The sequence below is a fragment of the Chanodichthys erythropterus genome, chromosome 10 (assembly GCF_024489055.1).
Source record: "Chanodichthys erythropterus isolate Z2021 chromosome 10, ASM2448905v1, whole genome shotgun sequence".
In the NCBI taxonomy this organism is placed as follows: domain Eukaryota; kingdom Metazoa; phylum Chordata; class Actinopteri; order Cypriniformes; family Xenocyprididae; genus Chanodichthys; species Chanodichthys erythropterus.
In genome coordinates, this window is record NC_090230.1 from 28,906,425 (window position 1) to 28,933,975 (window position 27,551).

Below are 27,551 nucleotides of genomic sequence, written 5' to 3' on the forward strand. Positions count from 1 at the left end.
TAACATCATAGTGAAAACTGAACTGTGAATATAAGAGAACACAACAATAGGTTTGAAGCGGTCAGATTTTTAACTTAAGATGGGCAGACGAGGATGTTGACACCGGCAGCGTGTGCCAGTCAAAAGTGTCCGTGTGCACGCGAGCGCGTGAGTTCCGCGCGTCATGGCCGCTGTGAGCTGCGCGAGGTTACTGTCACCGGGATGCGTTCACGGACTGCGGCTCGGTTCGAGGGTTCTTCCAGCTCTGACCCGGTAAACGTGTCGCTGCAGATGAGAATGAGTGTGTCCTTATGTCTCGAGTGCACTGTATAGTGTGTAGTATTTACTGTCTACTGCGCACTGTGTAGTACAATACATTGTCACATGACATTTAAGTTTAATTAGCATGTTTAAGTGTGTCTAGCTAACCCAGAAAATGAAAATGAAATTATTTCTATATAAATACTACAATTATTTAAAAATTTCTATGAAAATATTTTAAGTTTTGTAGGTCTGATCAGATAAAGGTCACGGCTGATTTATTACTTCAGATCAATTCCACTAGAAATACGTAGAAGGAAATATAGACCGTCCAAAGATTCTGTGAGGCGCGCTCACATTTACCGCTGATCAGCGAATGTTTGCACACGTTTGCGACTTTCGCATGGGAGCGAAAGATTTCCCCACGCCGAGTTCGCAACAGATCAAGTTGGTAGTGATGGGGAAAATGAAGCTTTTTGAAGCTTTGAATCAATAGCATCACAAAATAATTCACTTTTCGTTTCGAATTGCTGGAGACGCCACACGCTGGCGACCCCTGCTGGTCAGAAGAGTGTAAAATGCAGCGAAAACTCATGCATAAAACACCTTTTACAAGCAACTGCAGATGCTTTAATGAAAGCGTGATGTATTAAATGCGACATGCGTCTGTTGCAGAGTCGCTCCGCTGCGCAGCCACAGGCTCGGCCCCGCCGATGACGAGCTGTACCAGAGGACCACGGTGTCCGTGATGCAGAAGGAGGCGGAGGCAGGAACCATCATCTACAGCTACAGCCCGCGAGGATTCAACATCAGCGGCAACAGAGTGCTGGGCCCGTGTGCCGTGGTGCCGCCGGCCATCCTGCAGTGGAACGTGAGCGCAGATCGAAGCTCAAACCTCGCGCTTCACGCTCGCCGCGCGCTCACCGTGTGTTTCTGTTACAGGTGGGCCGTCACACGGACATCACGGAGGAGAGCTTGTCTCTGTTTCACCTGCTGGAGCCGCGCATCGGTGAGCAAATCATTCCTCCACATGTGCACCAGCGCCACCTGCTGTCTGCAGTGGAAAACAGCTGCTCAGAAAGTAGCTAAATGTCGCTAATCGACGTAAAGTTCCTCCTGTCGTCACTTCACATCTGTTTCTCTCCTAATCCGAGCTCACGTGCTGTACTTCCGTACTTTAATATATGTCTGAATGTGCAATAAAGCTGTTCTGTCAGAGAACGAAACAACTACATGTTAACCAGCAGAACAAAAAGTCGCTAAATTTGTCGCTAGTCGCATTATTGAAAAAAAGACGTAAAGGGGTGTGAAAAGTCGCTAATTCTTTCCAGGGTTATTTCTTTGATCAAAAGTTTAATTTCTCAACTGGACACAACTTTATTCGTTAGTAGTGTACTACTGTAAAAGCTAGTAGGTTATTTTAGTATGACTGAGATACTATTATAGGTTTTACTAATATTTAGAATAATTTTCATTTTAATTTTGGTTAAAATTTTGTTGCATTTTTGACATTTTTATTAGTTTTTATTTCAGTTTTAGTTATTTTAGTACATCAAGTTAAACTAAATGAAAATGAGAAATGTTGCCTTTGGCAACTAGCTAAAATAAAAATAAGTTTTATTTTTATATTCTATTGTATTTCTACAGAGCCCCGCACAAATGAATTAACACTTCAGTCACATGATTACTAATACACCAGCGCGTTTTACAAATTCATTCCTTCGCTTTAAAGTAAATTGTGCAGACGAAATAATTCGTTCCTGGCAACACCCTGGCAACTTTCTTTTCATTTTGTTGCCATCTGGTAAGCGCTTTCGTAGCTTGATGGCAAAAACTGAAAGATTTAGGAGGAGCTTTTTTCCCCAGGCCATCAGATTTCTAAATTCAAGCACACCGTTTTTAACTTGTATATGATTGTGATGCTGTCAAGTATAAACTCTGCACAATTTGTTGCACATTATATTTCTTTGTACATTTTGCTTTTGATAATATTTATTAGTCTATAGTATATTGTCTTGTATAATTTATTTATAAGTTCATCATTTTTATTTGGTTTTTCATATTCTTTGTATAATTTTCTTGTTTGTACTCTTAATATTTGCATTGCCTGTGGAGCGGACCTGTTTTACATTTCACTGCTGGTCATATGTTCCATATAACCATGTACGTGACGAATAATAAAAGTCAAAGTCAAAGTCTGAGTTTTAAGCAAATCGTGTGGACAATATAATAATTTGTTCTCCCATTTTACTAAATCATGTCCATATATTTTGCATGTCGTGTGGGGCTCTGTATATTTCAGTTTGTGCTTATTTTGTTTCAAGCAGTGAAAATGATGTTTTGTGGCTTTAGTTAGCTGGAACAATACATCGATTCTCGATACAAAATCTGGAGTGATTCTGATGTTTTCCGATGTATCGCGATTCTCTCTCGAATCGATCCTGAGCTCAGTTTTAACAGCAGATGGCGCTAAAACAAACGTAACGTTACTCTGCTTGCTTACAGTTCCTTACACACACCACGTAAAATAATCATTTAAAAAGTTGGAAAAGTTTGCAGTGGTCTGCGTTTCATTAATCTGGCATCATAAAAGCATTCTTTAACCTGACATGACTGTCCAGCACTCTTCTTCGTGAGCTTTTGAGCGTGTGGTTAAACACTGGCCTAGAGCGCCATCTGCTGTTACAACTAAGCTCAGAATTGATTCAAGAGAGAAAACATCACGATCGATCCAGATCCGCTGTATGGAGACGTATTGTCCCAGCCCTAGCTAACGGTAACTGATGGTGGTCTTGCAGAGGTTCTGGTTTTGGGGACGGGAGCTCGTACTGAACGTCTGGATCCAAACGTGCTGGACTCCCTGAGGAAGAAGGGCATCGCCGTCGAGGTTCAGGACACGGTAAACGCCCTCACATTCTCTTCACTGTATAAAGCCACACGTCAGCGGCGGTTCACCGTTTGAATCTTTCTCTTGCAGCCTAACGCATGTGCGACGTTCAACTTCCTGTCCAGCGAGAGGCGATTAGTAGCGGCCGCGTTGATTCCCCCTCCGGCCTCGAGCGCCGTCGAATGACAGCATCACGCAGGAAACATGTTTTGTGATGTCATTTCCTCATGTGTGTCACATGACCTCTGTAAATGTCTTTATGGCAGAGTTCTGCTGATGAATGTATAGAGAATACAGACAGATTAAAGGTATTAAACGTGTGTGTGTCCCAGATTGAGGCTGTTAATCTCTCTGTCCTCTGTGATAATGGGTTAATCTGAGCTCAGACACAAACACACACTCGTCATCACATCACATCTTTATTAGCACCAGCGTTACCATCTACCACACATCACAGCACACACAGGAAACAGATGTTGACTACTGTTGGAGAACGTGAATATCTGCAAATGCAAATGAAGGAAACACTTACAACAAACATCAGTGTTTACAAGAAAAGATCTGCACAAACTACCATCAGTCATTTCATTGTGTTCATGTGCCTTTCTCTATTTAATGTTGGTTTGATTCTATAGTTGACAGAAATGATTCAAATTAGCTAATGCTAGGTCTACATTAATCCAGATCCATGTGAAAAAGCATAATTTTTTCAATATTTTGATGCATATTTTGATGTCCTGCGAAAAGCTCTCTCAAGCAGATATATATTATACTTTGGACTGTGAAAACAAAGGCGCGCACGTTTAGTCATGTGACGCATATCATACCCATAGATATCTGTCCATAATTGCTATTAACTTTTATAGCGTTGCTGAAGATAAATGTGACTTCATTTTACATTCCTGCAAAGGTGACCGGAAATGTACTGCAGTCAAACATGATTTGTGTTTTAGAGCAAACGTGGAATGCCGATTAAGTGCGACCAGTAAAAGGGTGAGATATTTTGTGTCAGAAGAGTATCATCTAAGGGAGCTTTTATTAGCTTTCATGCAGTTAGATGTTTTAAGAGTAAGAGCAACTTTTGGAAAACGCTTGAAAGTGTGGACGGATTCCAAATGTGTCCGGATGAATGCAGACGCAGCCTGATTCAGCTGAAGTCTCGCACATAGTTTCATGTTTCTGACAGCAGGGGGAATTACTGACCCTTAAAGGGATCGTCCACCCAAAAACGATCGTTCTGTCATCATTTACCTGCACGACGTTCGTTACTCAGTAGATATTTTGAAGAACAATGGGAACCAAACAACACTGGCAGACAAAAACCCACAGACAGTGTTTCTCAGTTGTGTTGAAATGATAACGATGACAGAATGATCACGTTTGGCTGAACGTTCACTCGTCAGAGTCGCTGTCACCGTCTCTGGGGTTCCTGAAGATGAACTCTGACCCCGTGATGCGGCGGTACAGATCCATGATGTCTTCGGTGTCGGTCTCGAAGTGCGTCGTGGGGTCGTACGATCGAGAGATGAAGATCTAGATGAAAAACACAATAATCAGCAGTGCTGGCGGCCGATGGCGTCACATGACACTAGAGCTGCACGATTAATCGTTAAAAGATGCCGATTCAAACACCTCTCATTCCTAAATGACAGCGATTCGTCTCTACATTTAATAAAGTACGATCACAGCGAACATTCAGATCATCACCCAGTCATGTATAGATATGTAACACACGGTACTGTTATTTTTGTTACAAATATTCATATTATCACATAAAAGTTTATAGTTCAGATATAAACACTGATGTCTACGGTAGCCATCAAAATCAAGTAAATCACCTTTTGAAATTAACTTGATGCTTCAAATAAAGATTGTATTCATTACATCATTACACCAGTAGGTGGGGACAAGTGAAGGTTAAAAATATGTATTTGTCATTGAATCATTCATTTAAGAGATTCGTTCAAAAACACTGATCCAGTAATGAAGTCTTTATGAGTGAGTCATTGAATCATTCACTCAAACAGATTTTTAAAATAATTCATTCAGATTAATTAAACACTTTAAATAGACTGCAGAAATTTTGTCAGAACCTCTAGTAAATTACATGTTATTTTTTTTGTTTTCTGTTCAGAATCGCAATCTCTGTTTGAGACAAAAATAATGATGATGATTCTCAAGTTATCCAGAATCGCGCAGCTCTAGGTGACACTGTTGTCTTTTTAGAGCAGCTTTACAGCAGAATCGAATTTATCACTGTGAAACAATCTGTTCTGTATGAAGCGCAGCAGACATAAAGCTGACTTGAGCGTTCGTTACCTGACTCCGGCGGCCATCGTCCGTCGGGACCATCAGGTTACTGACGGACACAAACCTGCGGAACAGAAGTACCGTGAGTGACACGCATGTACATCACGCCACTGCTGAGAGGTTTGGTGCTCACTTCTCCATGATGGGCTCCAGCAGGGCCAAACCGGGCTGAACCTCCTTCTCAGGGTTGCTGGTCTCCACCATGGTGCTCACGGCAGCGATGTACTTCCCTTCGGTGGCCACGTTATGAGAGTAGGACACCAGACACACGTAGATATCTGCACACAAACACCAGACGCACACTGACGGCGCGCTGAAGACGGAGACCACACACAAGCCAACAGGTTCTGACGCTCTCACCTGACTTCCTGTTGAGGTGCGCCTGCGGGATGATGATCTGGCAGGAGTTGGCATCGTGCGTGTTTTTGATGGGGTGGTTGAGCAGACAGATGACCCGTATGACGCGGCCGGCCTTCTTCACGCGCTCCGGCACGTAACTGGGGTCGCAGATCAGCTGCTTACAGCGGAAGACCTTCATCGGGACACAAACACAGTCAGATCATCACCATCATCACTGTCATCACGAGGGGCGGATGAAGGTGCGTTTCTGCTCACCTCTCCTTCAGACCGCACCGCTGCCACATGGCCGCCCTCCATCACGATCTCGTCCACGCGTCTTTTCAGCATGTAGCTGTTCCCGTAGACGGCGCTTAGCCTGCGGAGCGACACGCGTCTTTCAGGCTTCATGTGTGAGCGCTCACTGGTCTCATGCCATGTCTGAATCTCACCTGATGAATCCCTGCGGCAGCTCGCCCAGACCGAACAGCGGGTAGAGGAACGGGCTGAAGTTGTAGCGCGCCAGAGACTCGGAGTACAGCTTGATCCGGTTGATGGTCTTCAGACACGGCTGCTCCAGGTAACTAATCGACACACAGTTTCACAGGTCAACGAAATCACACAGACACACGCTGAACTGAGTAACGTCTGAGACTCGCTTCAGAAGAACAGAAGACATTAGCATAGCTTGGACAATGTAATATTTTACTAATGCTGTTCATTATCTCTATATTTTCCAGAATCAGGAAGTGTGTTGCTTTCAAATAAAGTCTAATATCGTATGAGTTTGTATCCTCACTTATCGTTGACGTGAAGGGCGAGAGCGTGACCTGTGAACTCCATGACATCATCGCCCAGGTCAAAGTGACGGAACACGTCCCTCATGGTGGTTCTGCGCGGGTCCATGTCCTGATGCGTCCGTGGATCGTTCTCCTCGAAGTTCAGGATGAAGGACATGAACTTACGGAACCTGCGCTTGTCAAACATCCCCATCAGATCTGAGAGAAACACCAGAGTTATCATCCTGAACTAAAACTGAACACATCCATGAGAAATATTTACGTTACGTGAAATGAATGTGTTATGATCACCGTCTGTTCCTGTCAGTTCCTGGACTCTATTTCCCATAATCCTCCCTGCCAGTCACATGCACTCACTCCAATCATCTATTGACACATACTGCTTAGCCTACTACCTGGACTATATAAGACTCACACACACACCAGCTCAGGGCCAGGTCTTGTTTTCCCAAGTGTTGCATTACCAAGCGTTATATCCTGTCTGCCTGTCCTGTGTTACCGTTCCTGCCTGTCTCCTGTTTGTTGACCCGTTGCTGCCTGTCCTGACCATTGCCTGCACCCTGACTACGATTCTGCCTGTTCCTTGTTGTTCCCGTTTGCTCCCGTTTGACCCTGCCTGTATGACAATGCTCACTGTAAATAAAGCTTTGCATTTGGATCCCTACCTGAGTCCCGCCTTCGTTACAGAATGAAACGGTAACTGAAATAAAATATTTTTTTCAGTGACTTGCCAAGGCAACAGTTCTCATCTTTGTTTACTTTACATTGAAATACTAAAATAACTAAAGTGAACACTGAAATAAAAATACATAAAACTATCAAAAATATTAAAAAAAAAAATAAAACTAATAAAATAACAAAAATGAAAATAGAAAATACAGTATAAAAATAAAGCAATTATTAAAAATGACCTGAATTCTGCGTCTCAGTCTCAGTGCAGGGAACTTTGTGAAGTTTCCCTCCTTTGAACACGAAACTGCCTTCAACCACCTTGAAGTCCAGATAGCGAGTGACTTCAGTGTAGAGCAGCATCTTCACCAGCTGCCCTGTGATGAAGAGACACCATCATCATCATCAACAGCAACATCACCATCGTCAACATAAGCATCAACACAAACATTCACAATCACGCACACTCTCACATACACACTCTCAAACACACACTCTTTCTCTTTCTCTCACACACACACACGACTCTCACCGTTTGCAAGGAGAAACTTAGGAATCAGATCCACATTCCAGTCTTTCCCGCGCCCCATTGATGTGGAAGGAACAGGAACCTGGAACCTCTTATAAAGCTGTTCAGAAGAACAAGTCAAGTCTTTATTTCTACAGTGCTTTATACAATACAGATTGTTTGTGTGTGTGAGTTATGCTCCTGGACTAGTGCTCAGTACGACCTCACCATCACAAACACCTTAAAAAACACATTTAAGGCATCTTGGAGACACCACTGCTCCAAACACTGACTGACACCATACGAGCCAGAGGCAGCTGAACTTTGACAGCCTTGATGAAACTGCCATCAGGCCTCTCCTGGGGAAAGCCTCCAACAGGAAAAACAACAATCAGTCTACCATCCTTGCTACCTGCAAAACCATTCTTGGGTACAAATCCAGAAAATACCAGTTTGAGAATGACACAGGGATAGAAATAAGGAAAGACTTTCGTGCCTGGCAAAATGATGTAATAATAATAATAAGTTTAATTTATATAGCGCTTTTTCTTTACCAACAAAACATAAACACAAGAAAAACAAAGTATACAATACAAAGAAACAATACAGTGAACATATCAAACATCACAGATAATCATGGTATTGAAATAAAATGCATAATCCGGAGTGAGACTGATAGTTATTTGACTAGATTGTCTGTGCAACAGAAATGGTAGAGTAAAAATGCAGCAAACAGTCCCTCGTGCAAGCAAATCGCGTCAAACTACACCTCGAAGATTGAACACAACAACGTCCAAAAAGTGCAAACTCCAGGACCTCAAGCAACAAACGGGAACACTCGATGATAACTTGATGTTCACCACAGAGCCCGATCGAGTGCAAACAGCAAGTGGGAAAACTCGACATAAAGACGCAGACACTCAGCATTCACACTGCAAACAACGCCAGGCAGGCAGGCCGGCGGGTTCATGTAGGCCAGATGAAACACCCAACAAGTTGCATAGTGGGGCACACCCCCTCTGCACACCAGTGCGAATCATAACATGAATTGTCCAGTTAAAGTCCAGGTGAAGTATGTAAGACATAAAAACATTTTAACTGGACAAAAAAGACAAACAGCCCTGTGTGAAGCGGCAGCCAAACGCGCACAGCGTACTCACACCGGAAACACATAACCTGCAAGGCCACTTTGCTCACTCCAAAGTCAAGGCGGATGTCCAGAGATGGGTGAGGGAGTTAAATGACTCTTGGTGGACAGACAAGGATCTGGAAATCCAGAGACTGACAGACTCGGGTGACACCAGAGGTCCAAGCTACCGTGGGCGGCCTAAACCCCCTGCGCACAAAGGACAGGCAGGAGAGGAGTTCTCTTCCAAGAACTCCCTAACAGTTACAGCACAACTGGAATAGACATCACCAAACAGATCCCCGTCAGAGAAGACATGGGGAGACCTCCAACTATAACAGAGGTACAAGACGCCATCAGGAGCTAAGAACACAAGGCCGCCGGTCCAGATGGGATCCCAGCTGAGATTTTAAAAGAAGGTGGATCAGAGCTCTTGTACCACATTCATGCCCCAATCCTCAAGGTCTGGGAATAATAAGAACTTCCCTTGGAGCTCAGGGACGCTCTAATAGTGACCATATTCAAGAAGGAGGACAAGGCTGAATGTGGAAATTACAGGGGCATCTCGCTCCTGTCAACAAGTCCGTGCAAACCGACTGCTACCACTGTCTGAGGAAGTACTCCCAGAATCACAGTGTGGCTTCAGCCCATCCAGAGGTACAGCAGACATGACATTCACACCATAAAAGTGGACAACACCACCTTTGAAAACATGACCACTTCCCCTACCTCAGCAGCCTTCTTTCCTGACAAGCTGACGTCTACTCTGAGGTCAATCGCCCGAGTTGTGCCAGTGGAGCCTACGCCAGACTGAGGAAAAGTGTCTTCGAAGTCTGAGACCTAACAGCCCGAACAAAACTCCTGATCTACAGAGCTGCTGTCCTCCCCACCCTGCTGTATGGAGCGCGTCATGGACCACCAACAGCAGGCACTGGAACAATAGCACCAGAGATCCTTACGAAAGACTCAGGATCAGAGAGGATCAGCTGGGAGGACAGACGCACCAACATCAGCGTCCTGGAGGAAGCCACTGTAATAATGCAGTACCAACTTCGATTGACCGGGAATCCATGCAAGACGGTACTGCACATCATGAAATAGCATCAGCTTCACAAGGAATGAGATAAAAAAGCCCAACCACCACCAAAGATCAGCGCTCTGCTCTGCCCACACTGCAGCAAAGGGTGAGATCACGGATCGGCCTCTACAGCCGTCTAAAGACCCAAGAGTAGACGACCCAAGGACAGTCATCCTCGAGTGACCGCTGCTGCTGATGTGTGTGTGCGTGTGTGTGTGACGGCTGACCTCTTCCAGGGGTGAAATAGAGGCGCTCTCTCCTCCATAATACGGGTTACAGTCTATATGAAGGACCTTCTTCCCGTTGACTGACATCAGTCCAGATAAAACACATTCCTGCAAGACACAAGCAGATGACTGATCAGGAACATCATCAACACTCCTCGATAACCAGTCTGAACCAGTCTGATGATTCTTACCTTCAGTCCTGTTCCCAGAACAATCACATCAAACTCCGGCATTCTGACGCTCGACCGTCTGAAACACACACTTCATCCGTCTGCTTCAGCCGTGTGTGTGTGTGTAATTACTTTATTATCCTAAACTCATAATCCTCACGTCATGGAGGGTCACTGACATTCACACCATCTCTCTGTTTATCTGCGGCTTTATGAGTGACAGCTAGCTTAGTTTGAGATATTACTTCATTTTTAGATTTGAGCCAATTCATTTTCACAATAATAAAACCATAAAAGATAACACTTTAATTGTAATAAACAAAGTTTCTCAATATATTATTATTCATACACGAATTGAGCACTCAGTTTAAAGTACATTTTATTTATTTAGCAGCTCTACTTTCACAATAAAAATTGATTCAAAGCAGCTTCATGTTAAATTTTGTAATAACTTAATATCTTCATGCCTTACAGTCACATTTATCAGATCAGACATGGATGATAATATAGTTTACATTCTGCGATGACAAGAGACAGTTTTTGACAGTGCATACACATTTCCCATCATGCTCAGCTCGAAAGTTACTACATCCCCCAGCATGCTCAGCGCCAGAAACTTCCTCAATCCGATGAACCGGTCGAGTTTTGTGAGTTTCGCTCCTTTTCACGTCTTAAGGTCTTATTAAAGCGATAGTTTGATCAGAAACAGACGCGCAAAGCTGTTGTTTGGGACGGTAAAGATTCGCATTCGCGATCGCGCTGATCAGCTTCTCTTCCTGAAACACACAGAATGACTGAAGCAGTAAGTCATTCATCTTTATATGTCTGATTTGTAATTCCGCGCTCCAATATTCACCAACTGCAGTAATAACGCTGTCTTCACCTGTCAGTTCTCAGGCGAGCAGCACACGCGCGTTCACGAGCGCAAACCCGAGGGTTTTCTGGAGCGTCTGAGCGCGAGCACGGGCGGCGTGATCGCGGGCCTGTGTCTGTTCGTGCTGTCATTATACGTGCTGTTCACAAATGAGGTGAGAGTAAATCAATCAGTCAATCAATCGGTCAGTCCATCTGTCAATTATCTGTGTGTCTGTAGGGTCGCGCTCTGCGCACGAGCTCGTCTCTGGATGAGGGTCTCTCTCAGGTCGTGTCTCTTCATCCAGACATGATGTTGGACCCTCAGAACAACAATCGCCTGGTTCATCTGACCGGAACCCTGCGGACCGCACAGGTGACATTATCGACTCTTAAAGGGACAGTTCACTAAAAAAAAAAAAAAAAAATTCTGTTATGAATTTCTTTCTTTGACTGAACACTAAAGAAGATATTTTGAAGACTATGAGTAACCAAACAGTTGATGGGTTAAAAAATACTAAGGAAGTAAATAGGGCCAACTGTTTGGTTACCCATATTCTTCAAAATATTTTCTTTAGTGTTAAAGAAAATATCAGCCTTCTTTGGACTTAAAGGGATATTTCACACAAAAATGAAAATTCTGTCTGTGTTGTTTTCAGTCGATGCTTGAACAAAACTTCACTAAACATTATTTGTATTTGTTTAAATGTTTATATTTAAAAATAAAAAAAAAACTAATTTGGGAAGATTCATAATTAAATAGGTATGTTATGATTATAAAAAACGCCTTATGTGAATCTGAAATGTTTGTATTCAAAGCAATTGTTAATTTTAACTCCTGGTTTACAGCATTAGTTCAGAGATTGTTTTCCTTGAGAAACATTGATGTACTGATGTATGTGTGTCCGCAGCCACTGTACGACCCAAACTACGGCGTGTCGGTGCAGGCGGTGAAACTGCAGAGACAGGTGGAGATGTACCAGTGGGTGGAGTACAGCGAGAGCAGGTCGACACACGTCTGTCTGACACACGGCCATCAGCACATTCACTCACATTCATCATCTGATTCACTCGCATTCATCATCTGATTCATCATCTGATTCACTCACATTCATCATCTGATTCACTCACATTCATCACACTGATTCATCATCTGATTCACTCACATTCATCATCTGATTCACTCGCATTCATCATCTGATTCACTCACATTCATCACACTGATTCATCATCTGATTCACTCACATTCATCACACTGATTCATCATCTGATTCACTCACATTCATCACACTGATTCATCATCTGATTCACTCACATTCATCATCTGATTCACTCACATTCATCACACTGATTCATCATCTGATTCACTCGCATTCATCATCTGATTCACTCGCATTCATCATGTGATTCACTCGCATTCATCATGTGATTCACTCACATTCATCATCTGATTCACTCACATTCATCACACTGATTCATCATCTGATTCACTCACATTCATCACACTGATTCATCATCTGATACACTCGCATTCATCATCTGATTCACTCACATTCATCATCTGATTCACTCACATTCATCACACTGATTCATCATCTGATTCACTCACATTCATCACACTGATTCATCATCTGATTCACTCACATTCATCACACTGATTCATCATCTGATTCACTCGCATTCATCACACTGATTCATCATCTGATCCACTCACATTCATCATCTGATTCACTCACATTCATCATCTGATTCACTCGCATTCATCATCTGATTCACTCGCATTCATCATCTGATTCACTCGCATTCATCACACTGATTCATCATCTGATTCATTCGCATTCATCATCTGATTCACTCGCATTCATCATCTGATTCACTCGCATTCATCACACTGATTCATCATCTGATTCACTCGCATTCATCATCTGATTCACTCGCATTCATCATCTGATTCACTCGCATTCATCACACTGATTCATCATCTGATTCACTCGCATTCATCATCTGATTCACTCGCATTCATCATCTGATTCACTCGCATTCATCACACTGATTCATCATCTGATTCACTCGCATTCATCATCTGATTCACTCGCATTCATCACACTGATTCATCATCTGATCCACTCACACTCATCTGATTCCTTTCAGGGACATTAAGGAAAACGGAGAGACGAAGACAGAAACGACGTACTCGTACAGTGAGTGTCGGCCGCCTCCTGCCGTTTCTCGCAGTGTCTCGGGAACGTCTCACTGAGCTTGTGTTTCTTACAGACACCGAGTGGAAGTCAGAGGTCATCAGCAGCAGACACTTCGATCAGGAGGTCGGACACATGAACCCCAGGTGAGCCGCCACGGTCTGGTGAACGGTGATGTGTCGCACACGCGTGTGTGTGACGTGTGTGTCGTGTGTGTCGTGTTTTCCTCAGTGCCATGGCGGTGGAGAGCGTGACGGTCGTGGCTCCGGACGTCTGGGTCGGGAGGCTCTTCCTGTCCAAAGGTAGCACACACTCTTCCTCCTCTTCCTCGTTCTGCGGCAGGCGTGTCACGTGTTGCTCACGCGTGTGTTTCCAGGGCTGGTGGAGCAGATCAATGACTTCCAGACACTGAGTCTCGCAGGACTTCCTGTTCCTGTGTTCAACACCTTCCTCACGGTGCAGGACGATTATTTTTACCACACGGCAAACCCTCGACGTCCAGAGGTGAGCGAACACACACACACACACACACACACACGTGAATGTTGCTGTATCCATGGTGATGTTGTCTTGTTGTTGTTCAGGTCGGTGACGTTCGTGTTCGTTTCGCTTACGCTGGTCTCAGCGGTGACGGATTCTATCCTGGCCCCGCCCACAAGGTGAGAACAGCCAATCAGCCACTCTCTTATTCTGTGCATGTGACATCATCCTCCACTCCGGTGGAGAAACCTAATACAGTCAGTCTGTCAGACGAGTGTCAGTCAGTGTCAGCGGTGAACAGAATTCTTATGGAAGCTCATTTCTGCCACAGAATAAAAAAAAATCTAAACGGTTTGTGAGAATTGTGAGAAAGATAAAATAAATCTGTCGCACACAATCTCCTCCAGTCCTTCTGTCTCTGATTGAGAGTTTAATTTTAATTGAACAAACATCCTTCAGCTGTTTTTCCTGTGAAATCTTTACTGATTTTTATCAAGTAAACTTAAGAATTTCTTTGATATTGTTAGTAATATTTCTGATGAACACTAACTGGACTGAAGCAGCTTCACATTACTCGATTATCCAGACATCTTTTTTTTTTTTTTTTAGAAAAATCAAATGAGTCTCAAATGTGATCATCAGGCTTTTGAGGAAGGGTGTGTGTGTGTGTGTGTGTAGGTCAGTATTGTGGCCATGCAGCAGGCAGATCGGCTGACGGCCTTCAGGACGCGGGCCGGAGGTGCGCTGGAGATCCTGTACATGGGCGACCTGTCAGCAGAGGTGCGTCACGTCACATGACACGGATCCGCCGCTGCAGTCGCGCTGCTGACGTGTGTGTGTGTGTGTGTGTGTGTTTCACTGCAGGAGGTGTTTGCTAGAGAACATCAGCTGAATGCCATGAAGACGTGGGCACTGAGGCTCGGAGGATGGGCGCTCATGTTTCTGTCCGTCAGTCTGAGCACACGCATCATCTACACACTGGGTAACACACACACACACACACACACTCTCTGTCTGATGGGTGGTTGTTGAGTCGTGACGTCTCTCTGGTTCAGTGGACAGTGTTCCTGTGCTGCGTGAGCTGGTGTCGGCGGGGCTGAAGATCTTCGCTCTCTGCGTCTCCTGTTCGCTGTCGCTGCTCACCATCGCCGCCGGCTGGATCTTCTATCGCCCTCTGCTGGGCGTGATGATAGCGCTGCTCGCGCTCCTGCCGCTGCTCATCGCTCATGCTAGAGCGCCGTCCAAGAAGAACCAGTGACTAGTCTGACGTCCAGCAGCGATAATCGAACCATCAGCTTTGAGCTTCTCTAATGTTTTGAGCAGCTATAATGAACCCTTTTTTTTACACTGCAAATAATCATGTTCCTCCTCAGTGTTTCTGTCTTGTTTCTATATCGAAACTTTCTTAAATCAAGAAACATTTACTGGAGAAGCAAAATAAAGGAAATAATGTATCTGACTTTGAATTATTTATTTTTTTTGACTCTATTAGCAGATAAACAAAATCTCACTTCATTTCATTAAACAAGATGTTTTCTCTTCTCCAGTAAATGTATCTTGATTTAAGAATGTTTAGATACTTGAGCTGGAGAACAAGACAGAAACACTGAGGAGGAACATGATGGTTCAGAGTGAGCTTCATGAACAGTGTCTGTTTCTTGCGTGTGTGACTGCAGAAATAAAGGTCAGATCCTTCAGTGTGTTTTCCACATCAGTGTTTCAGTTGTAAGTCTCTTTGGAGAAAAACTAAATGAATGAATGTAGATGTAAATCACTGCATGACAAACAACGCATCAAAAGTGTCTTATAAAGGCTTTAATACACAAACATACCAAATTCTGCTTATTGTGAAAGACAAAAGAATGAGTTTCAAGTCTGTCCGAGTGTGTGCAGTGCACCTTGGTCCGGATCAGTTGCATATTCGTGTGTTTGCGGCTCACGGCGAGTCTGAATGTGGCAAATTCAATCGAAGCGTTAAATACTGACATAAACTCTCAACACTAGATGAACTGATTCAGTTAAAAGGAATAAAATGAACACAGTCCGTTTACAGCAGCAGGCATTTGTTGCTCTTCTTGCCCTTCCTGGCCTGCAGCGCCGCCCTGGTGGCCATCTCGAACACCTCCCGCACGCCGTCCTTGGTTTTGGCAGAGCACTCCATGTATCCGAAGGCACAGATGCGGTTGGCCATGTCTCGGCCCTCCTCGGGTTTGACGGGCTCCTGCGGGAAAGAAAGAGATGCCAAAACACCGTGAGCGACCGTCTGTCTGAGCCGGAATCACACTTTCTCACGGATTGAATGTTTTCACACGGATAGATGGACGTGCATTTATATACAGGCAACAAAAACTCTCTTTACAGTATAATGTTGCTGTTGGAGCATGAACAAGATTTCAGGGTTTGTACAAGACTTTTTGAAATCCAGTCCAGGAAAACCCTTGAAAACAGCACTTACTGAATTAATATTAGTATTCTCGTCTCTTCATAACATTAAGGTTGAACCACTGCAGTCACATGACTGTTTTAACGATGTCTTTAGTTCCTTTCTGGACCTTGAAAGTGTTGATTATATTGCTGTCTCTGGACGAGTCTCTCAGATTTCATCAAAAATATCTTAATTTGTGTTCTGAAGATGAAAATAAAATAAAATTTAGAAATTACTGCACCAATTTCTGAATTAGTGTAATATTTTGGTGTAAATAAAGCAATTCAGAAATGGGTGCAACAAACCCAAAAAAGTGAGCACAAAACTTAATATATATTCAATTTAATAACGTATCGTTTTGTGTTGATCGCAGTAAAATAGCCTCATGGAAGCGCTGTAGTTTTGCTGTACTTGATACTAAAAATATGAAAAGTAAAATACAAAATTACATTTTAAGTAATTGATGTCAAATACACAAGGCTGATTTTTGTTTCAATTGTCAGAATCTATCGTACATGAGGAATACTAAAAATAAACATGATTGCTGTGATGATTTTATGAATAAATAATTCAATAATAAAATAATTGTGCATAGGCTATACAGTTTATTAATGTTTCCATATTCATATTTCAATTTAACAGTATGGATGCACATGAATTAATAAAGATCTATTTGCTCAAAATTGGTCTTTCGTTAGGGCAGTGCATCATATTTCAAGGCCTTATGTCCACTTTAACGAATTTAACTCTGTGGCGTCTTGAATAGGCTCAGTGTGCATCGTCATACGCCAAACTTCATGGTTCATGAAAAAACTATTGGTACATTAAAATTATTAAAAAAATATGGATTTAGCTACGGCAGTATATTTATATTGTCTCATATAAAAATTATTGGAACAGTAAAATGTAGGCTACTAAAATTTCATATTTCACAAGATGAAAACCCCATTATTATTAAAACACTGTCGGATTTAACGCAGTTTTATTTTTGCAAAGGTCCCCTAAGGGGCTCCGTAGACACCTAAAATGACACCATAGTCTTTAGTTTTTAATTTTTTTATTATTAAGACACCATTTTAAATAGTTTTCTTTTTCAGACATTTGCACCACCTGCCATTTTGGGGGTTTAAGATAACAAAACAAAAATGTATTTTTACACTAAAAATGAATTCAAACTAAATAGGATTAATAGAATAAAGTGATATATGGAAATGATGCACTCGAACACAAATCCTTAAAAAAGCAACAATATTTTTAGTGCAAACGAGTCATTAAGTTGCAATATAATTACTTTGCAATTAGTTACATTAAAATGCTTCACATTTAATCCTTTGTTTTCTTGTGTTATTGCATGTTTTTTAAATAATAATTTTGTAAGAAGTTTATGCCCCGTTTCTATTTGCTCTTCTCGGCACTAAAGTTCTTTATTCGTACCATATTGTTTTATTCGTATATATTTTTATATATCTGTTTTTTAGAATCGAAAAGATAAAGATATTGTTCGAGTTCTCTTATTGTAGTTCTTGAAAATCAAAAAAAGTACTGCTTGAAAAGTCCTTGAATTTCATTTTACAGTATCTGTACGAACCCTGAAACGCCTCCATCTTGAGTTTCTTCACAATATTCCTCATTTAAATAATTAATGCGCAGAATAAAGGGGCGGGGCCTGCTTGAGTTAGTTAGTAGTGTGTTGAAACTGGCGGTAATGGTAAGGGGTGGGACATTTCCCAAACACCAATCACAACACACTGCTCCAGCCGACCAATCAGAGCACATTGTGCTTTTCAGAAGAAGGGGCTTCATAGAGACAGGAAGTAAACAGAGCGTTACTGACAGACTGGGAAGAGAGGAGCTGCAACAATGGAGAATATGAGGAAAATAATCAACATTCAATCTAGTAGAGCACAAAAACTACATCAAGGTTGTAAGAGACTGGGAAACACACCTGCTTCATCTTGAAGAGCTCGCGGCGCGTGTGTTCGTCGTTCCGCAGGTCCTTTTTGTTGCCCACCAGGATTATGGGAACGTTGGGGCAGAAATGCTTGACCTCGGGAGTCCATTTCTCAGGAATGTTCTCTGAGGGCCAGAAAGGTCAAAGTTGACATGAAGCCGCAGCAGTGAGATGTACGCGTGGCTCGTGCGGCGAGACTCACCGAGGCTGTCGGGGCTGTCGATGGAGAAGCACATGAGGATGACGTCCGTGTCGGGGTAGGACAGCGGCCGCAGCCGGTCGTAATCCTCCTGCCCCGCCGTATCCCACAGCGCCAGCTCCACCTGAAAGAGCCACACGCTCACGCCTCTGACACGCGTCACATGACACCAACACCTGCGCTCCTTACCTGCTTGCTGTCCACCTCGATGTCGGCCACGTAGTTCTCAAAGACGGTGGGCACGTAAACCTCGGGAAACTGGTCTTTGCTGAAGACGATGAGGAGGCAGGTCTTCCCGCACGCGCCGTCCCCGACGATCACCAGCTTCTTACGGATGGCCGCCATCTCTGAAAACACGGAAGAGTGGCACAGCGTTACTGACCTCCGGAGAGCGACGGGACGCGCTCATAACACTCATGAGTCCATCATCATTATATTTCATCGCTGCATTTCTCCACGTTGGAATATTAAGGATTAATATGAAGCATTCTGAGCAGTTTGAGATCTTGAGCTTCCAAACGTGTCTGAATTCCATCCTGCTTCGTAGATCGAGAACCCTTCTGCTTTCTGATGCACAAAAAACATCACATAACAGTTGTCACTGAATAAGAATATATGAATAACTCAATTTGACAAAACTGTCAGACAGAACCTTATAATTCCATGATTTATGCATTTGGCGGAGAGCATTAAAGGGATAGTTCACCCAAAATGAAAATGTGATGTCTATCTGCTTACACCCAGCGCATCCCAGATGAAGGTGACTTTGTTTGTTCAGTCGAACACAAATGATGATTTTTAACTCCAACCGCTGCCGTCTGTCAGTCGTATAATGCATGTCAGTGCGAACTAAGTCTATAGGACTCAAAAAAACATGCACAGACAAATCCAAATTAAACTCTGCGGCTCGTGACGACACATTGATGTCCTAAGACACAAAACCATCGGTTTGTGCGAGAAAACTAACAGTATATCATTTTTTTTTACCTCTAATACACCTGCCTTGAGCATCCGGTGTGTGAGGTCAGAAAACGCGTTCTGATGATGTGAAGTTCAGTGATGTCTCGCGCATGTACTTCAATGAGCGTCAGACATCACTTCCGCTGTCAGAGCGCGATCAGACCTCACTAACCGATTGCTGTACGCAGTTGGACATGGTGCTGTATTAGAGGTAAAAAATTATATAAATACTGTTTTTCTCACACAAACCGATCGTTTTGTGTCTTAGGACATCAGTGTGTCGTCACGAGCCGCAGGGTTTAATTTGGATTTGTCCGACTCTTATAAACAAAGTTCTCATTGACACACATTATACGACTGACAGACGGTGACAGTTGGAGTTAAAAATCATCATTTGTGTTCAACTGAAGAAACTAAGTCATCTACATCTGGGATGTGCTGGGGGTAAGCAGATAAACATCACATTTTCATTTTTGGGTGAACTATCCCTTTAAAGGTGCACATATTAATATTATCAGTTCATGCTTTTCCTGGGAAATAAATGCCACAATCTACTGTTTAAACTACAGAAATGCCTATTATTATATTTCATATTAACCACACACACACATTATATACAATTATTATTATTATTTGTGAACAACATAGTTATAAATTATATTTTCAAAAAGAATACAGACTATTATTTTAGGAGAATTCATATCTCTGCATCTTGGCTTTTATTTTCACGACGATTAACCACATTTCATTATCAAATATAGAAAAAGAAAAATAGAAAATTTAGTTTATGGTGTATGTATAATGCAATACTTTTATGTATAATACAGTAGAAATGACAATCAAATAAACATTCGCGTGCAAATTAAAGGCTGAATGTGAAATATTATTTTCAATGTAAGTTAAATGAAACTGCTCATTTGTTTTCATGAGATTCACCCGTTAAATGCTGCAACATTAACACTACTGTCACAGAGAAATTAAAAATGAATGAAAATAGTTGATAAAAAGCACTGCTAATTCAAGAAGAGTTTCATATTAAATGATCAAAGCGCAGTTGTTTTTAAATGTTTATATGCTGCTATTGGATCAGTTTTGAGCGCTTCCGACTCTTTTCAGGAATAAATGCAGAAGTTTACAGTGCAAGGGTGAAATATCTTATTATTCACTTCTCATTCACATAAACGTGCGTTTTGTTTTAAAGTTATTATTTATTTTCAATGTGTCGATGCGAAGCTAACAGCTAACACAAGCGGAAGTGAGCGACTCTTCTCAGTAAAGTCATTCAAATCACCGAACATTTCAGACCCGACTGACTCTCTCGGGCGAGCGAAGTTTAATAAGAGTCGTTGATCTTTTTAAAGCTTGAACAAGCGGGGAGATTTTAATTAAACTCGGTCTCACCGTCAGTTTAACTCGGCTCGAGTTTTCCGGGTCGGTTCAGTGCGCGCGCCTGAAGCCAGACACAACCAGACAAGATGGCGACTGAACAAACAACCCGTCAAAATAAGAGTCCTCAACAGCTGCGTCAAAATAAAAGTCCCAACAGTTCAGTTTCCAACATTTCATTTATTAAGTGCATCAAGTTTTCACATTCAAACACAGACAGTATACTATAGAGTTTGTAAGCCACTATTAGAGTCACTAAAACTTGGAGCTCAGCTTTTGACATCTGACGGCTTGTTGTCCTCTGCTTGCCGCTCCTGTTCCGAGGTCGCACACACCATCCTCGCTTTGACCTTCTTATTAGAGGAGATGATGAGGAACGGGCTGAGGGAGGCGTAGCACGAGGAGAAAAACACCCTCATGTCGGCCACCACGGGCGGCACCTGCGCCACCGTCAGCATGTAGATCCAGATGACGTTATCGATGCCGAAAAACACCGTGTACAGAACCACCAGCAGCACCACGGTCTTGGCCGCCCGTGTTTCCATAGAGGCGCCCTGCGAGCGGCGGATGCCACGCACCTTCCTGCTGTGGCGGTGAAGCAGGACGAGGATGTACCCGCTGGAGCCCAGCATCACACCCACGAACGCAAAGTCGCGCACCGACACGGCCACCCCGTTAATCACGTAGGACAGGTTATCGCGGAAGTCCACGTGGCAGAAGCCCAGGTTGAGCGTGAACGGGGGGACGGTGCCGTTGCGAGGGGCCACGGAGAAGAAGGGCGCGGCGATGCAGACGGCCATGTTGATGAACCACAGCGCGGCGAAGGTGGGGACGAGCAGCCGCGGGAGCCGGGCCTTCAAGCGGGACAGGAGCGGCCCGGCTGCAGGTGCGACGGTCACCGCCTGGAAGACGCTCAGCATGCAGGTGATGCAGACGGACAGGGCGCGGGCGATGCGGTACGTGTAGATGACCACTTTGCAGCCGGCGTCGTCCAGCAGGTTCTTCATGCCGAACACGGTCATGGTCTGCGGGACGCCGCGGGTCAGCAGCAGCAGCAGGTCGGCGAAGGCCAGGTGGCACAGGATGGCGTCCACGGGCTGCAGCTGCGCCTCGGTCAGCAGGATGTGGGCGTAGGCCAGCAGGACCAACGCGTTAGCCAGGATCCCCAGACCCGCCTGCAGGAGGAACGAGACCCCTTTGATGGTGACGCAGAGGTCCATAGAGCCGCTTCAGAGGTTCAGAGACGCAGCAGGGCGACTGTGTGAACGCCGGCTTTCTGAGGTCCGTGACCCATCGCGTCTGAATATAAAGCCTCCGCTGCACCCATGGGAGCGCCACAAAGCTGGAAACCCACAAGAAGACGCAAAAGAGAAAAAATGTCCAGCTGAGGCGCGTCCTAATTACTGCAAGACCAGAAGATGATTCAGAGCTGAGAAAACATCGCTTTTTCATTTAAATGAACTTAATCTTCACAGGAACCCATTTTAATTCATGTCACATTTAACTAATGTGTTCGGGGGGGGGGTTATTGTAACACCAACATTTGGTGAAACGTCACGTTTTGACAAGCCTAACTAATGTAAAGTTCAAACATTTAAAATGAACTAAAAACAAATAATAAAGATTGCAATAAATGTATTTTTAATATGTTAAACTGAAAAAGTTAAATGTTATCATTATTTTTCGTTTTGCTGAAATGTTTCACAAATGTAGAAAACACTGAATCTTATCCTTGTTTGTTTTTCATTTCATTCTTGTGTATTTTGTACTTCATTTGTTTCTCATTTCGTTAACGATTAAGCGGTAAAAGTGGTCAATCTATTTCCATATTTAATTAACTCTATTTGTGACAAATGTATCTTGTTTGTTCTGGAGAGCAGCTGTTGTGAAATGTGGTGTAATTGTGTGTCCTCGAGAGATAATTAGACTCATTAGAGCTGTGTAATGAGGAGGTGAGGGACTGCAGGTCTGGGCTGGTCTGTTTTCTTCCGTCAGGGGCCCACGATTCCCTCGCCGACAGATGAGAGCCGTGTTTGTGCTTGAACACACTGTACATCTGTTTAACATTAGACCCGTGTCACCCGGAGGATTTAACACTGCAAACCCAACGCAGATCAGCGCTGTTTTGATACAAGTTCAGAAAAATTGCCTTTATTTGCATTTAACAGATGCTGTCGTCTTTGGTTTGCTTATGGTGAGATGTACCAGAAATATTATCGATCTGACTGCACTGACACTATCAGATAAGAACAAAACCTGAACTGAATTGATCTGAATAATTAATCTATTGTCTTTTTGGAGCAGCTGCACAAATGAATTGAATTCTGTTTACTTCACTGATTCTTTTATTTTCCTGTTTATTATTACTGTGAAGTTGATTTCGAAACAACCTGTATCGAATAAAGCGCTATAGAAATAAAGCTGACAGGACTTTTAACCAGAATGACATACAGAACACGAGAAATGCTGCAATACAAAGTCCCAAAATTGCTCAGAGAAAGAAAGACAAGAGACAGCGAGACACATTTTAATTTTTTAACATGATATATAAAGGAAGGAGTATAAACAAGGCAACAGCAACAAAAACAAACAAACTTAAAGAAAGTAAAGAACATAGACAAAGCACAGAAAAAAGGGTAAAGAATTGTTACAGATTTGATGAAATCCAGAGTGAAAGTCGTGTTCAAACGCTCCGATCGTTAATGCATTGATCTGATGAGCAACTTTGATTGACTTTTGTATCGATTTACGTATGCTGTATGAAGGGAACGTTCTGGCAAGGTTCTCTCAAAGTTACCAACAAACGTTCTTCCAGTAACGGTAATAGAACGTTCTTTCAAAATGATCCGATCTTTAATAATGTTCATTAGCACAAAAACATTATTTGTACACTGATCAGGCAAAACATTATGACCACCTTCCTAATATTGTGTTGCTGCCAAAACAGCCCTGACCCGTGGAGGCATGGACTCCTCTAGACCCCTGAAGGTGTGCTGTGGGATCTGCACCAAGATGTGAGCAGCAGATCCTTTAAGTCCTGTAAGTTGTGAGGTGGATCCTCCATGGATCGGACTTGTTTGTTCAGCACATCCCACAGATGCTCGACTGGATTGAGATCTGGGGAATCTGGAGGCCAAGTCAACACCTCAAACTTGTTGTTGTGCTCTTCAAACCATTCATGAACCATTTCTGCTTTGTGTCAGGAGCATTATCCTGCTGAAAGAGCCACAGCCACCAGGGAATACCGTTTCCATGAAAGGCTGTACATGGTCTGAACAATGCTTAGGTAGGTGGTACGCGTCAAAGTAACATCCACATGGATGGCAGGACCCAAGCTTTCCCAGCAGAACATTGCCCAAAGCATCACACTGCCTCCGCCGGCTCGCCTTTTTCCCATAGTGCATCCTGGTGCCATGTGTTCCCCAGGTAAGCGATGCTCCCCACGTGCACCAATGAGTCTCGGCCGTCCATGACCCTGTCTCCGGTTCACCACTGTTCCTTCCTTGGAGCACTTTTGATAGATACTGACCACTGCAGACCGGGAACACCCCACAGGAGCTGCAGTTCTGGAGATGCTCTGACCCAGTCTCTAGCATCACAATTTGGGTCTTGTCAAACTCGCTCAAATCCTTACGCTTGCCCATTTTTCCTGCTTCTAACATCAACTTTGAGGACAAAATGTTCACTTGCAGCCTAATATATCCACCCACTAACAGGAGCCGTGATGAAGACATGATCAGTGTAATTTACTTCACCTGTCAGAGCTCATGATGTTATGACTGATCGGTGTATATTGTTCATGGAGCGTTTCTTTTCCGAAATGTTTTAGTTGGATGTTCTAACTAACTAGCCCATAATGTTTGATAGATAGATAGAAGATGATAAAATGGAATGTTCCCTTAATGTTCATATGACCAAGTTTAAACATTTTTAAAACAATTAAAAAGCCAGAATGTCCAGAGAACTTTCAGAAATAACATAATCAAAATTTAATGGGAAAATTATAAAGTGTTTTGTGAGCTGGAACTGCAGCACAAACTGACACTCGCTGGAATATTTCCACAGGAGAATTAAGTGTTTCACTGCGTCTGTGACAGGATCACTCAACTGCACATCATTGACATAATTGAGCTCAGGTCTGAAGGCACTGGACCGTCCCGTACATGAACGTCCCCACAGCTCCAACCAGACTATAAAACGGATGTGGCATGAGATCTTTCTACCTACAGCTGTCTGAAGCATTCAGAAGAACAGAGGAGTTTCACTGACAGTGTTGAGATGAACCCGGACGCTTTGACACGTGGACTGCTCTTCCTGTCTCTCGCCGTGACAGGCGTCCCAGGCAACACCATCGTCATCTGCGCCTTCCTCTCGCTGGCGTATCACGAGGGCCGTCTCTCGCCCGCCGACGCCATCGTGCTGCACCTGGCATCCGCTAACCTCGCGGTGGTGGCCGTTCGCTGCCTGCTGGAGGTCCTGGCCACCTTCAGCGTCTACAACGTGTTCGACGACACCGGCTGTAAGGCGGTCATCTTCATCTACCGCACGTCCAGGTCTCTGTCCATCTGGCTGACGTTCGTGCTGAGCGCGTATCAGTGCCTGAGCGTGGCTCCGCCCGGCTCGCGCTGGGCCGGCGTCCGTGTTCTGGTCGGCCAGTACCTGGGAGTCATTTTCCTGGCGTTATGGCTGATCAACACCTCTATGAGCGTGGCTCCGCTGCTGTTCGCTGTAGGGGCCCGCAACGACTCCAAACTCACACAGAACGCCATCAACGTCGAGTTCTGTTTCCTGAGCTTCCCGTCCAGGCTGTCGCGGGACTCCAACGGAGCGGCCCAGGTGGGGAGAGACGTGGTGCCCATGGCACTGATGGCAACGGCCAGCCTGGTCCTCCTGGTGTTCCTGTACCGCAACAGCCGGCGGGCGGAGGCTCTGCGGAGCGGCGGGGCTAGACAGGGCCCGTCTGCAGAGCGGCGCGCGGCCGTCACTGTTGTCACTTTAGTCACGCTGTACGTGCTGTTTTACGGGGTGGACAACGGACTGTGGGTTTACACGCTGACTGTGCCTCAGACGCTGGGCTCCTCGCTCATCTCAGACCTCAGGATCTTCTTCTCCTCGCTGTACGCCGCCGTCAGTCCCCTCGTGATCATTGTCTCAAACAAGAAAGTGAGCCAAAGAGCCAAAGACGCCCTCGGACGCTGCTCAGCCCCATGACTGATGTTTACTGTGGTAAATGTCTGATGCGATGGACAGTCAAAGAGAGATAAACCACAAAACATGATGGATGTAACGTTTAAAGGGCTCGATATGTGTCAGCGGTCTTTAATAATGTTGGGACATTGCAGTTGTGCATTGTTAGGTTCGGTTACTGAATAGTTTTTAACTGGAAAAGTGAAGTTTGAGAGAAGAGAAACTTTGAATATTGACTTGATAAAGCCTTGTTTGAATGTTTTTTATAAAATGTTAAAAAAGCCATGAAAGGTTATAGTCTTCACAGACAGAGAAAATGATGGATGTAAAGATAGATAGATACCGGTATACAGATAGATAGATAGATAGATAGATAGATAGATAGATAGATAGATAGATAGATAGATAGATAGATAGATAGATAGATAGATAGATAGATAGATAGATAGATAGATAGATAGATAGATAGATAGATAGATAGATAGATAGATAGATATTTGATGAGAACAGATTGTCCTGTTTCTGTGCTGTGAATGTACTTGTATGTGCAGGAATCTGTCAGCAGGTGGCGCTTGTCTCTCAGAAAAACATATCAAACTGACCATTTCTAATGAATATCTTTGTCAGACTTGTTTCCAAATCGTTTTTATTTGTAGTCCAGATTTTGCATTTTCACAATAAAAAACATCATAACACTGTTGAATGACATCAGCTGAGACTACAGGGCAACAGCACAGGTCACAACGTGGTCTCGTCCACAGACACACTATTTCAGGATGGTTCCCAGATGCTTTTCTCCATGTGTCATGTTCTTCATTCCACTGAAATCTGATCCATCCCTACAGACTCCGGTGGAATGAAGGGCACAATGCATGGATGGATCTGGCAAGAAGAGCTCCAGTGATCTATGTAAAAACAAAAAGAGTGGAGATGAATAATGACTGAATGAATCAAATGTAAGAGCTGAGCTCTTCTGAACTGTGTATGTGAGATCAGAGGAGTCTCCAGTGCAAGACTCGATGTGTGGCAGCTGCAGATACACACACACACACACACACACACACACACACACACACACACACACACACACACACACACACACACACACACACACACACACACACACACACACACACACACACACACACACACACGCACGTTTGTTTTTGTGAATTGTGGGGACTTTTCATAGGCCGCAATGCATTTTATACTGTACAAACCGTCCTCCCTACCCCTAACCTAAACCTAACCATCACTGGAAACTGTGCACACCTTTATTTTCTCACAAAAACATCATTTAGTATTTTTATTAATTAATTTACATTGTGGGGACCGGTGGCTGGTCGATGTAGGTGAACTCAGGTTTATGTTACATCGTATGTTACATAATATAAACAAACTCTCTCTCTCTCACACACACACACACACACACACACACACACACACACACACACACACACACACACAGAAAAGACCACACAAACTAGACAGGTCCTCCACACAGACCCTATGACCAGCTTCGGCTACATACCGGTGGGATGAATCCAATCTTCAAGCAAAAG

General features: G+C 43.6%; 6 protein-coding genes across 6 annotated transcripts; 3 read left to right on the forward strand and 3 right to left on the reverse strand.

The window, feature by feature from the left end:
- The first annotated feature begins 113 nt into the window (after positions 1-113).
- ndufaf3 (NADH:ubiquinone oxidoreductase complex assembly factor) lies at positions 114-3,453 on the forward strand. Its single transcript, XM_067397228.1, has 5 exons — positions 114-252; positions 916-1,111; positions 1,183-1,249; positions 3,039-3,139; positions 3,218-3,453. Exons 1-5 carry the CDS (start codon positions 164-166, stop codon positions 3,311-3,313), a joined length of 549 nt encoding a protein of 182 aa, XP_067253329.1. The 5' UTR covers positions 114-163; the 3' UTR covers positions 3,314-3,453.
- A 72-nt stretch (positions 3,454-3,525) lies between these two features.
- Positions 3,526-10,633, reverse strand: zgc:112334 (uncharacterized protein LOC619199 homolog). The gene is made up of 11 exons (XM_067397225.1): positions 10,373-10,633; positions 10,182-10,289; positions 7,775-7,871; positions 7,485-7,619; positions 6,573-6,771; positions 6,226-6,357; positions 6,053-6,152; positions 5,798-5,969; positions 5,571-5,715; positions 5,447-5,501; positions 3,526-4,660 (listed from the first exon to the last, which is right to left on the reverse strand). The coding sequence occupies exons 1-11, from the start codon at positions 10,412-10,414 to the stop codon at positions 4,520-4,522; spliced, it is 1,326 nt and encodes a 441-aa protein (XP_067253326.1). The 5' UTR covers positions 10,415-10,633; the 3' UTR covers positions 3,526-4,519.
- A 314-nt stretch (positions 10,634-10,947) lies between these two features.
- On the forward strand, positions 10,948-15,484 carry LOC137028438 (transmembrane protein 43). Its single transcript, XM_067397226.1, has 12 exons — positions 10,948-11,153; positions 11,242-11,379; positions 11,445-11,579; positions 12,115-12,209; positions 13,355-13,404; positions 13,478-13,547; positions 13,633-13,703; positions 13,778-13,905; positions 13,986-14,060; positions 14,560-14,661; positions 14,746-14,863; positions 14,937-15,484. The coding sequence occupies exons 1-12, from the start codon at positions 11,142-11,144 to the stop codon at positions 15,137-15,139; spliced, it is 1,197 nt and encodes a 398-aa protein (XP_067253327.1). The 5' UTR covers positions 10,948-11,141; the 3' UTR covers positions 15,140-15,484.
- Positions 15,485-15,678: 194 nt separating this feature from the next.
- On the reverse strand, positions 15,679-20,898 carry LOC137028439 (rho-related GTP-binding protein RhoA-B-like). The gene is made up of 5 exons (XM_067397227.1): positions 20,818-20,898; positions 18,646-18,803; positions 18,460-18,580; positions 18,252-18,382; positions 15,679-16,102 (listed from the first exon to the last, which is right to left on the reverse strand). Exons 2-5 carry the CDS (start codon positions 18,799-18,801, stop codon positions 15,929-15,931), a joined length of 582 nt encoding a protein of 193 aa, XP_067253328.1. The 5' UTR covers positions 18,802-18,803; positions 20,818-20,898; the 3' UTR covers positions 15,679-15,928.
- Positions 20,899-21,071: 173 nt separating this feature from the next.
- On the reverse strand, positions 21,072-22,022 carry LOC137029330 (olfactory receptor class A-like protein 1). The gene has a single exon (XM_067398915.1). It carries the CDS (start codon positions 22,020-22,022, stop codon positions 21,072-21,074), a length of 951 nt encoding a protein of 316 aa, XP_067255016.1.
- Positions 22,023-25,080: 3,058 nt separating this feature from the next.
- Positions 25,081-26,013, forward strand: ora2 (olfactory receptor class A related 2). The gene has a single exon (XM_067397025.1). The coding sequence runs from the start codon at positions 25,081-25,083 to the stop codon at positions 26,011-26,013; it is 933 nt and encodes a 310-aa protein (XP_067253126.1).
- Positions 26,014-27,551: the final 1,538 nt, after the last annotated feature.

What these genes read in the sequence shown, in the direction of transcription:
- ndufaf3 (XM_067397228.1), top strand. Translation starts at nt 164, where the DNA reads ATGGCCGCTGTGAGCTGCGCGAGGTTACTGTCACCGGGATGCGTTCAC. An exon ending in GTTCTTCCAGCTCTGACCCG is followed by an intron (nt 253 to 915) that starts GTAAACGTGTCG and finishes CGTCTGTTGCAG; the next exon opens with AGTCGCTCCGCTGCGCAGCC. An exon ending in CCGTCGAGGTTCAGGACACG is followed by an intron (nt 3,140 to 3,217) that starts GTAAACGCCCTC and finishes TTTCTCTTGCAG; the next exon opens with CCTAACGCATGTGCGACGTT.
- zgc:112334 (XM_067397225.1), bottom strand. Translation starts at nt 10,414, where the DNA reads ATGCCGGAGTTTGATGTGATTGTTCTGGGAACAGGACTGAAG. An exon ending in CTATTTCACCCCTGGAAGAG is followed by an intron (nt 7,872 to 10,181) that starts GTCAGCCGTCAC and finishes TCTTCTGAACAG; the next exon opens with CTTTATAAGAGGTTCCAGGT. An exon ending in ACGATGGCCGCCGGAGTCAG is followed by an intron (nt 4,661 to 5,446) that starts GTAACGAACGCT and finishes TTTTTCATCTAG; the next exon opens with ATCTTCATCTCTCGATCGTA.
- LOC137028438 (XM_067397226.1), top strand. An exon ending in GAACCCTGCGGACCGCACAG is followed by an intron (nt 11,580 to 12,114) that starts GTGACATTATCG and finishes GTGTGTCCGCAG; the next exon opens with CCACTGTACGACCCAAACTA. An exon ending in AGAAACGACGTACTCGTACA is followed by an intron (nt 13,405 to 13,477) that starts GTGAGTGTCGGC and finishes TGTTTCTTACAG; the next exon opens with ACACCGAGTGGAAGTCAGAG.
- LOC137028439 (XM_067397227.1), bottom strand. Translation starts at nt 18,801, where the DNA reads ATGGCGGCCATCCGTAAGAAGCTGGTGATCGTCGGGGACGGCGCGTGC. An exon ending in TCGAGGTGGACAGCAAGCAG is followed by an intron (nt 18,581 to 18,645) that starts GTAAGGAGCGCA and finishes TGGCTCTTTCAG; the next exon opens with GTGGAGCTGGCGCTGTGGGA. An exon ending in CGACAGCCCCGACAGCCTCG is followed by an intron (nt 18,383 to 18,459) that starts GTGAGTCTCGCC and finishes TCTGGCCCTCAG; the next exon opens with AGAACATTCCTGAGAAATGG.
- LOC137029330 (XM_067398915.1), bottom strand. Translation starts at nt 22,022, where the DNA reads ATGGACCTCTGCGTCACCATCAAAGGGGTCTCGTTCCTCCTGCAGGCG.
- ora2 (XM_067397025.1), top strand. Translation starts at nt 25,081, where the DNA reads ATGAACCCGGACGCTTTGACACGTGGACTGCTCTTCCTGTCTCTCGCC.